The following is an 11125-nucleotide window of genomic DNA, read 5'->3' on the forward strand; positions in this document are numbered from 1 at the left end:
AAGAAATATATAAATAAAAATCAACACATTGAAATAAATAAGGCAAAAATAAGAAGAAAGAAATAAAAATAACAGCAAGAACCTCTAGAAACAACAGAAGGCGGCGGGTGTTCTGGAGGCTCGGTGGGATCTGGGAACTGCAGAGGGTCAGACGTGTTGCGTCAGCGCCGGTGGCCTGACCACGGCACTAATACTAACAACTCTTTCATCTCTCCCTGATTAGCCTTATCGGCAAAAAATGATCGGCAATAAACACATCAAACATGAACGTTTTTTACACTGCAGGCACATATTCTATCAATGATAAAAGGAGCGGACGTGCTCTGCCGCCTGCTGCGGTTACAACAGAGACACAAACACAAACAGAGCGAGTCAGCTTAAAGGTCCGTCTGATTGTTGCGGTCAGAGCAAATGGCAGAAAGGACATTTCTTTTTCTAATCTACCGTTGCGGGAACTTACGTTGTTTTGAAGGCGTCAACTTTTTTTTTAACCTAAAGACATAAAACCTATTTTCTGTATTTAACACTTGCTACTTTGAGATAATCTGAAAAACGAGCACAACAGAAACAAATCATTTTCTTCTGCAGTGCTGAGGCACTAACCTGGCGGCTACAGTGGTTTGTTACACAAAACTCTTTTCTGTTTCATCAGAGTACAAAATTCTGATTTTCTTGGTTTTAGAATGACCACGATAGTTTTAGAGCTAACCGCCCCAGCTATCTAATCATCCTCCCTAAAATATCTGTGAATGCAGAGTGAAACCGTGTTAACCCCAGAATGCCATGCTCATTAGGGCAAAAAGTAAAAAAAAAAGTATATCGAAAGAAAAACAATAGACAGCATTTTAAAAGCTTCAACTCAACTTTAACCAGATTAAAGTGGGTGCTTAGTCCCTGGTTTTGCAGAAACAATTAAGACCCTCCTCTCTAAAGACGGAGTTGCAGCAGGTGGAGACGAGGGGATGGAGGGAACAACATGCAGCTTTCATTCCGTCGGGTTACGCTGCTCCATGCACGTCCAGGAAAACGGGAAGACAGTGAGACCTGACATGCAGAAAACAACTGCGGCAGATGAAAGGCTTTTTTTTGCCAAATTAAACGACGTAGATATAGCTGCTCTTAGAGTGAATGTCAGATCACACATCTAGAAGCTAACAATGCTAACCATCCACTCACTCAGTTCTGTTTGCACCTTAAGAGCTGATGTTCATGAAGAACCCAGGAGTGGTAAGTTCTGGTTCCCTCCACTGCACTGAGATGTTAAAACTGTTATTATAAGGAATGAAATCTAAAGTCCACCTGGAGCCTTCGCTTCACTAACAGTAACAGACGGATCACAGCAGGCTGAAGGCCAAGAGAACCGGGCCAATGGCCATGTGGAGGAGGGAGCTGGTCAGGGCAGAGGAGGCGTCCTTCTGCACCATCATTCCGGTTCCTGTGAAATGGAGAGAGAGAGCAGCACGGCTCAGTGTAGGTCAAAGTGTTTTTCTGAGTCAGTGGGGCTGAATGGAGGAAAGAATCTCAGCTTTTTGGTTTAAACTGAAGTGATCAGTCTCACACAGATGGGTGTGCGTACAGTCAACTGTTCTTAAGTTGTTTTTCTTTTTGTATTTTGACTTGCCAAAAGTACAATGGACAAAAGTTAGAAGCTAAAAACTGGTGCAAATAGGCCTGTTACAAGAAGAAATTCTGCTGGATGATAAATTGTCCCAGATGTTATTGTGATATGTGGTAATATTGTTGTTTTCAGACCATTTTCAAGTAGCATAATGGTTATGACAAAGCAATGCAAGAACACATTCTCAAAGATCAATAAACTTTAAATTCTAATTAAAATTTAGCACAAACAATACAACAGAAATATCAAATAAAATGAATTATGATGAGTCTATAAACAAAATTGTCCTTTGAAAAATGGGATAATTGAGACCAAAGCACCAGAGTGAAGAGTTTTATCATTTAAATTTTTGACAGAAAGAGAGAAAAGAGACAAATGATAAATCCTCCAAGTGGAAACTATTGAGTTTGTTTTAATTTATTATGTGATTATTTGATTTATTGCTGTCCATTTCTGTTTTTTTAACATGTTGTGTGTTAGTGTGGCTCTCAGCGTTGTTGTTTGAATACCACTGAGAAATCAAACAGAATTACTCTCATAAGCAGTTAAGAGTGTTACAAATGATATGTATATACATCTAAAAAAATGTCATTCAAATTTGCGTTTAGTTTATTTCAAACGTAAAGGACACAGATATGATATAAAAAGGAGAAAAAAAGAAGAAAGATGGGGAAAACAGTTTAAAGGGGAAATAGAAGAGTGGATGTTCATGGTAACTTCTTCTGCTTCCTCTAATAATCTCATTTAACTTCTCAATAGTGAAAGATGTGACTCAGGCTGTCACATCTTACCAGAGTCCTGGGACACGATGACCTCATGAGACGGTCCGTCTCCGCCCTCGCCCCATGTCCGAATCTCCAGCAGTGCGTAGCCGTAGTCTTTAGTTAGCGGCAGAGTGAATGACGTCTTCGACTTGTCCAGAAACTTCATTACAGTCTGGTCATCATGTCTGTACAGAATCTGAAAAATAGCAACGCAAGCAGCTCTTAAAAAGCTTTAAAAAAAAAAACAAAAAAACAAGCAACATTAGGTTTCATAAGGAAACAGAGAGGCAGGAACCTCAACAGAATGCATCCAGAAAGTCTCCTGGAATAAAGATTTACTGTCGTTACACAGACAGGAGAGCATTTCAGAAACCGAAGATTTACATAAAAGTACATCTAACCAAAATGGAAGAAATTCCTTTGTCCTGTTGTTGTTTTGAGCTGCAGCTGAGGTCAGTGCTGACCGCTTAGACTTCCTATGTTCAGAGAACTGACCTTATAGCCCAACACGGCTGACTCGTTGTGCATCGCTGTCACATGACTCCACTTCAGCGTTACTTCAGAGCCTTTGGTTTCAGTCGACACGTTGCCCGGAGGACGATTGGGAGCTGAAATTGAAGGACGGGCATTAAAAATATTAGATACAAAATACTAAAATGAACTAAGGCAGGTTTAGAAAACGGTAAAAAGAATCCAGTTTTCTGATATGCATCGACAAAGTTAAGAAAATGAACATGTTGGGCTGCATTTGCACAGAGATTCAGATTTAGAGGATCGGATGCCATTTTGTTGGTATCAGTTCATAACATATATATATATATATATATATATATATATATATATATAGACTGTCATCACAATTAGTTTTACAGTTCTATACAATTTTTATTGTTACTAATTATAATTGCTTTGTCTTTTCAATGCTAAAAAAACATGCACAAAGCAACGGGTTTTGGGGGGTTTTTGGCTGACTTGGTTGGGATTGTTCTCTAGTTTCATTTTCAATTAAACTTTTTTCATTTTGTTGAAAAAGCAACCAAGAAGGGCTGAAAATGGTGTATTGTATTTCTGCTTCTTTTTTTTTTATGCACTATATCTCCAAGAGTGTTGATGGGTGTATATATGTGCAATAAGAATTGTGTATTATAATTTGTTTGTTTGGCTGTAATAAAAAAGATTAAAAAAAAAAAAAGCTAACTGCAGGAAGCTGAAATACTAAAGCGAACAGAGTTACTGTCTGCTGGATTTTCATAAAGTCACTTTGTGAAAGCCTAAACGAGCTCTCCAGGGCTGAGTGGTGTTGGATAGGAACGCGTGCGTTGCCAGGGGAGAACTGTGGCCGTACGTGGTTTCCTGGTGGTGACGGCAGTGCGAGGCGACGGAGGCCCCGTGCCGGCGCTGTTGTACGCCAGAACGGCCACATTGTACCGAGTGCTCGGTCGAAGGCCGGACACCCGGGCTGTAGGCTGTAGCCCGGCCGTCCTGACCCGGTCCGCGGCCGCCTCTCTCTCGTGCTGCCGCCAGTATCGGATCTGAGGACAAACACCGAACGCAGACACTTAGGTTTCCTCTACCCCTTCATTCGTAGTTTTATTTTTTCCAGTCTTCGCACTGCAACAACACAAAGCCTTACGCAGTATTTTTGGTCTAGTTTCCAGTGCAAACATCTTAATACACCTGAAATAAGACAAAACTAACTCATAAGTCATTTTCCAGTAAGATACAGGAGCTCATTTCAGTAAATAATTCCTAAATATTGATGAAAACATTCCAGTTCCAATGGCAAATTATTTTACTAATAAGAATTTTTTTTCAGTGCTATAAGTTAAACAATCTGCCAATGGAACAAATGCTTCATTGATATTAACAAATAGTTTATTTAAACAAACTTCTGTCTCTTGCTGAAAAGTTACTTGTAAGTTAGTTTTGTCTTATTTAAAGTATAAGATATTTGCGCTAGAAACTTGACCAAAAATGTTGGGTGGAATTTTGTACTTTTGCAGTGCGCATGTAATGACCAGCTGAGGTTGACAAACAGGAAAATAAAAACTGATTGTTATAATTATATAAACCAGTAATCAGCTGCTGACATCAGCTTTTCTGTCACTAATAAAAAATTGCCTTTGCTCTGAACTGGACTGAAATCAGAAAAGCTGATAATGTGAGCCTGGATTACATCAAATTGGAGTAATAAACAATCAGTCCACCTTTTACAATAGGTCAAAGCAATTCTATATGCATAAGCAGCAATGAAAAAGCTGTCTGAGAGAACAGATAGTGATTTATCCATTAATATAAACCAAGCTGCTGGCTCTGTCATCATCAACTTTCCTTTCATAGAAATTCCACCAGATTACCAGAAACTGAAAAGGTTCATACCACTAGCGGAACAAGTCAGCATCGGGGCGGGCGGCGCGGCCAATGACCGGGCCCCTCACGTGTATCACCTGTGCTGCTGGAAACGGTGGAGCGGTGGGGGGTGCGGTTTGGGTCACGTTTCTCATTTCATTTTTACCCAGGAAGCACATTGGCTAAACCGTGAGTCAAATAGTCACTGGGACTGACTACTATATATTCCATTGAGGGACAGTAACTTTAGCATTACATACACCTTTCTGAACAGGCGAGGGCACACTTTCTCCTTCTATAATCAGACATTAAAGCGACTTGAAACCATTCCTCCCTCCCTGGCACCTCCAGACCCGGGCCCCCATGGGCACCCATCCGGGCCCAGGCCCCCACTATAGCTCCGCGCCTGGTTCATACAAACAAATGCATATATTTGGTCACCAAATCCACCTCGGTTTTCTGATGCTGCCCTGACTGGACAACCTGTTAACCATAAAACCACTTCAACTATTTGGTACAGGTTTCTGTGCTTTGTGAGCTGGTTTTCCCATCAAAACACAGAGTAACATATTTACAAAAATGACCATGGCATTTGATTTGCAGCCATGTTAGTGTGAGTGAAGCTGCTTACCTCATATCCTCTTAGGATGCCGTTGCTAAGCGGCTGGATGGGTTCCCATGACACCTGGATCTCAAAGGCCGACAGTGCTGTGGCATTGATGCCTGAAGGTCTCACAGTTGGCTCTACAGAGGGGCGACAAACTTCATAAAGCAAACTAAATTGTAATATACCAACTAATGTTCCACAAGGGTCAAGACTTGACCTGGCCTTTCTGTCCAATTTACTAATAAAGCAGCTAAATCTGGTGTGATTTCACGTATACAGTTCTATGTTGATGACACAATTCTCTACTTGTATCCTCCAACAACTTCAACTTAGTCTCAGGACAATCCTTTTGAAATCTTCAGATAAATACCTTTAAGACCAAAGTCATGTGGGTTGGTATAAACAAACAAATAACATAAAATGCCGTCTGCAATCAGCTATCGGTACTGTTGATGGGACTCCTTTAGAAAAGGTTCCTGAATGTCTAAATCTGGGAGTCTGTCTAGACTATACTCTGTTTTTTTTTTAAAATACATTGAAAGTTTGCAGGCTAAGATCAAATCAATCTGCAAACTTAATTTTGTTATCAGTTCCTAAAACTTTGTAACAGGCTTGTTGTCCTTTAAGTCTGCTGGAGGAAATCCAGAGACCAGACACACTCATCTCCTCAGATAACAAGGAGATAATTGGTTTATTGGGTTCTTTTATGTTTATGTCGTCTAGTTGTGTAATTTTAAATTATGCTTAATGTTTAAAATTAAGCATTATTTAAAATGTTTAATTTTAAACATTAAGTTTAAAATTAACTTAATGTTTAAGTAAATGTTAACATTAACTTAAACATTAAGTTAATGTTAAACTTAATGTTTAACATTTAGTTAAACATTAAGTTCTCCTTTTGACGGAGAACTCATTTTGAGTTCTCTGTCAAAAGGAGGGTGACGGAGAACTCCTTCTCCGTCACCCTCCTTTTGCCACAGTTAAGAAACCAATTTCTTCTGGATAAATAAAGGTCTTATTTTTATTTACAAACTGACAAAACATGTAAATATGTGACGGTTGTGCCAAGGTTGTGGCTGCTCTCTAGTGGTGGAAGAGAACATTGGAGACAATGTCAAACCATTTCAATGTGTAAAGGGGGCGGGGGATTTTCCTACTCGTCTTACAGTGGGGAGTTTCTGTGAGCAGCTATGGCAGGGATGTAAAAAGTGTGGCCCGGGAGCCATTTGTGGTCCTTTGACAATACCGGTGTGAATGTTTTTTTCCCCTCAAAATGATCTCACTGCATATATTAAGAGCCCAACTTCGAATGCATTTAATCACACTTTAAATTAGATCTATTGATAATCTCAAATGATCAAACATTGCAAGAATTCGTAAAAATATGATCGGTGAGGGTTCAAAGCTGAGCTGAACTGGAGAGAAGTGAAAGACTCGCCTTCCTCTGCAGAGTAGACGTCTGAGAGCTGGCTGAACGGACCTTCACCTCTGCGGTTGTACGCTTTGATCTTTACTTCAAAAGGAGTGTAAGGCGTCAGGCTTTCATTGTAGTAGACGTAGCGAGAGGACTCCACATGCAGGATTTGCACCTCCGACCACAGCGGCGTGTCTTTCTTCCTGAAGGCCAGAATGTAGCCAAAGCCGTCCCCGTTCTGGTACTCCCTGGCCATGGGCTGGGCGATTCAGGACAAACCAAGAACAAGAAGGGCAAAGTGTCAGTGCTGGAGTTGTTGTTGTTAGCGTTACCAGCCTGTCCATCCCATCCGGTGAATCATCATGTGCCAACCACGGTTGGATGGGTTCCCATGACACCTGATCAGTAACCTAGAGCAGTGTTCCTCAAACTTTTTCAGCCTGAGGACCCCTTGACCCATTTCACAAACCCTCATGGACCATCTGACTCGAAACCACCCCACAAAAACACAACATCTTAACATATACAACCTTAAATTGAAATATTAGTCTCTTAACTCATTTATTGTAGTTTTTTTTGTTCATCCTAATAAGAAAGGAAATGTGTAAATGGGGCTGGCCACAACAGAGTCATGAACACATCTATCCAGGGTCTTTTGGAGTTATTTACAGATTCTGAAAGTGTGGATTCAAAACTTTCCAATTGTGTGAAATACATGGAAATCAGAAAAGAAGAAGTTGTTCTTTACTACCAATGTTGTATGCATTAATAACATTTTGGGGCTATCTGTAATTTAGAAACAAAATAAAAGAAAAAGTAAATTGAGTTATTTTGGTAGAAACAAATATCCTCTTCTGCACCATTAAATATAAAAATTATCCACCATTTTCAGTCAATTGTATTTTTCTATTGTATTTATTTTATAGATTAAATTCTTTTTAAGTAAATAAAAAAATAACTAGCTGTTGACATGAGAACAGAGCATTATGAGCAAGAAAAGTCGGAAAACATAGAACAGTTCTGACCAACTGAGACTCGTTCATAAGAATCGAATGGCTCATGAACGTCACACCAATACTCTCAGCACGCATGGCTTGGCTTCCTCCGATCATACAGTATTCCTGGCGTTGTTATCTCTCCAGTGGTAACTTCAGTCTTTCTTTTGAGTGACCCGGTTTTAAGCCATCCATCCATTTTCTTACACCCTTGTCCCTTAGTGGAGTCAGGAGGGGTGCTGGTGCCCATCTCCAGCTAACGTTCCGGGCAAGATGCGGGGTCACCCTGGACAGGTCGCCAGTCTGTCGCAGGGCAACACAGAGACACACAGGACACACAACCATGCACACACACTCACACCTAGGGGCAATTTGGAGAGACCAATTAACCTGACAGTCATGTTTTTGGACTGTGGGAGGAAATCGGAGTACCCAGAGAAAACCCACCATGCACAGGGAGATCATGCAAACTCCATGCAGAAAGACCGGGAATCGAACCCAGAACCTTCTTGCTGCAAGGCAACAGCTCTACCAACTGCGCCACTGTGCAGCCCGTTTTGAGTCAGCAGACCACAGTTTGATAATGACCTGACCTAGATGAACCCTGTAAGTTCTACTCCGTTCACAGATATTATCAGTAAATCCTTTATGGAAGAAAAAATAAAGTATCGTTATAAAACTTGGTTTTGTTGCAGAGCAGCACGCTACTGTGAATGTGAAAATGCCACATGAATAATAAGACAGTGTGCTGTCATGGACAGCACAAAAGCTGGAGACCAGCTACTCACAGTCCAGGTAACAATCAGTTCATTGCGGTTTCCTCCCCCTCCACCGAGTCCACTTGGGGCCACCGTAGGAGCTGTGATCCAAACATGAAAACACAAAACACAAGGTGTGAAACCTCTGTCTGTTAAATAGTTAAAGCATTTAAAGGGGGAGTAGCCTTGGAAACAAAATATTTCCTAACATTTGCAGAAGTTAAGAACTGCACAGTTCTGGTCCTCCGACTTAATGAAGTGTAGAAAAATACTTCAATAAATTGATGTAATTTATTTCCTCACAAGCTCTAGGTGAGCAACTAACAGCCTCAATATCTCTAATAAGTCGGCTTCAATGGTTTTAAAACCATAAAACACAAACACAACTCTTGAGTCTTTACTCAAACGTTAAACACATTCATTTTGTATCATAATTATTTATTAAGCTCAATCATTTTTCAAGGGTTTGGTTAGGCAGCTCTAGAGAAATTCATTTACAGCAAAAATGACTGCGTTGAAACGGTTGCCAGGGCGACGGTGTGAGACTGGGGGTCTCTTTTTGGGACGTTACCTGCTTGCTTTGTGCGGATGACGTGGGACGGCATGCTGGGCTCCCCGCTGCCCAGAATGTTGCTGGCGATGACCTGGAATTCATAATCCATCCAGGGAATCAATCCGGTCACCCGCGCCGACTCGGCGTTCCCCTCGATGTTTGCTGGTTCTGGTGAGAACATTAAAGGCACCTGGGTTTATTTCTATGGATTGATTCTGTCCTTTACGGAGTATATCGAATAATGAGGTGGAACACAGAAAGAAATGTCAAGATTTTGTTGTTTTAAAGAACATTACGATTACATTTGGACTCTCATTAAATAACCACAAACAACGTTTCTGCTTTTACATTTCTCACCCCACCTGAATAGCAACTGGGCCGTATCATATAATTCGTGATAATACCAATATCGCAATAAAATACATTTTATCGCCATGTGCTGATGACACGTAGGCTAAAAATCAAAACACAGACAGTCAGTTGTTCCTTCACTGGAAATGTCCGGGACAGACGGTGGAAATGAAAATGATCATTAGGAAGCCCGTTCACGTTTTTACTGTTTGCAGGGTTTTTTTTGTTGTTTTTTTTAATGTGACATATTTTCTTGAGCATTTTTAACAGGAACACATCCTTTTAAAAACACTAAACAAGATTCTTAGTTTTGCACATATTGTTTGCATTTTACAAAAAAAAAAAACATGGAGGGAAAAACAGTTTTGAACATCTTGTAAAGCTCTGTTGAACCACAACGGTTTGCTTAACTTGTGTGTTTAAGTTTTTAATTTCCATTTGGTAGGACTTGGCTTTTTTTTGTTGTCCAAATGGATTCGTTTTCTACCTGTGTGCCATCACATTTGTCTAAAATGTCAACGTGTTAAGTGTTGTGACACTTTGTACGCTCATGTCTTAAATTAAATGATGTGGCTTATTACTTGTTACCTTGTCAATTCCACTCTATCGTGCAAAGTAATAATTTTTACTGAACGTTCGGCACTTGATGATCTCTCTATTCACACTGTAGATGTTCAATGGTAATTGTCAGCTAGAGTTTGGAAGCTAAAACCTTACATTTTGTTCATATGCTATACATTACAGAACTAAAGTCCCTTGGTGCTACATTGTAGCTGTTAATAATAGAGTGGAGAGGTTCTGAATGTGAGAGGACGATAAATCACTCAACAAAATTAGACTAACTCACTTCCTGGTTCAAAAAGTGAGTTTGCACATGACGTCATTTTGCCCCTTGGACCAAACGCCACGACATCACACACCTGTCATCATCTTCCTCCACTCTGTCGAGAGAGACGATCGACCCATTATGACGTATTTGCCGATGGGACTGTGGTTGTCATAGCCACGGCTCCATTTGAGTTCCACCGACGTCTCGGCCACGTTCTTCACCAGCAGACCACCGGGTGGTCCTGGGGGTCCTGGGCACCAAAGCAGCACATTGTGTCCACAGTATTCACATGAATCAGTCAGAAGCTGGGCTTTGACTCCACGCCTCAAATCAAATCAACATGGTTAGCGATTTTTCTCTGCAGCTGAAGAAATTCAGCAGCAGATGCAAAAAATAATAACTTGTATCACATAAATGGAAGTGAATTATTTATGAATTACTTAACACCAGTAGATGTGACGGGCCACATGGCTGTGAGTTTAGAGTTTAAACTGCAAACATAAAGGTGCTAAAACATCAGCGATGAACCAATAAACCCGTCACAATCAACTTCATGATAAATTAAAACGAGCTTGATCATTTCCATGCTGATCATTAATATTTTTCTAGCAGCAGTTTTGTTTACAGATAAATGGTCCATTTTATTTGTGGACTTGGATGCGTGTGGGATTTGATTTGTTTTATTTTGGATATTTAAAATGTCCTCCAGTTCCAGTGAGAAGTGTTCCTTACAACGTGAATGTGTATTGATGTTGAGAGGGTGAACATCAATATATCACTTTGAAAATGTCTAATTTCCCAACATTTTCAACATCGTTAAACATTCCAACTCTGTTCAGTAGCAGCTAAAAAGGTCGATATCAGTGGAACTTTGAATGATTTAATAA

General features: G+C 40.3%; 1 protein-coding gene across 1 annotated transcript in view; it reads right to left on the minus strand.

Moving 5' to 3' along the window:
- cntn2 (contactin 2) overlaps nt 1-11125 on the minus strand; it is a 25926-nt gene continuing 14801 nt past the window's right edge. The window contains exons 15-23 of the mRNA XM_008410275.2: nt 10330-10488; nt 9077-9226; nt 8536-8606; nt 6777-7011; nt 5363-5475; nt 3728-3914; nt 2878-2990; nt 2410-2578; nt 1-1435 (exon numbers count right to left, since the gene is read on the minus strand). Coding sequence (XP_008408497.1) covers nt 1335-1435; nt 2410-2578; nt 2878-2990; nt 3728-3914; nt 5363-5475; nt 6777-7011; nt 8536-8606; nt 9077-9226; nt 10330-10488 — 1298 coding nt within the window. The 3' untranslated portion in view covers nt 1-1334. The remainder of the gene's footprint in view (nt 1436-2409; nt 2579-2877; nt 2991-3727; nt 3915-5362; nt 5476-6776; nt 7012-8535; nt 8607-9076; nt 9227-10329; nt 10489-11125) is intronic.

The sequence above is a fragment of the Poecilia reticulata genome, linkage group LG5, assembly GCF_000633615.1.
Source record: "Poecilia reticulata strain Guanapo linkage group LG5, Guppy_female_1.0+MT, whole genome shotgun sequence".
NCBI classification, from domain to species: Eukaryota; Metazoa; Chordata; class Actinopteri; order Cyprinodontiformes; family Poeciliidae; genus Poecilia; species Poecilia reticulata.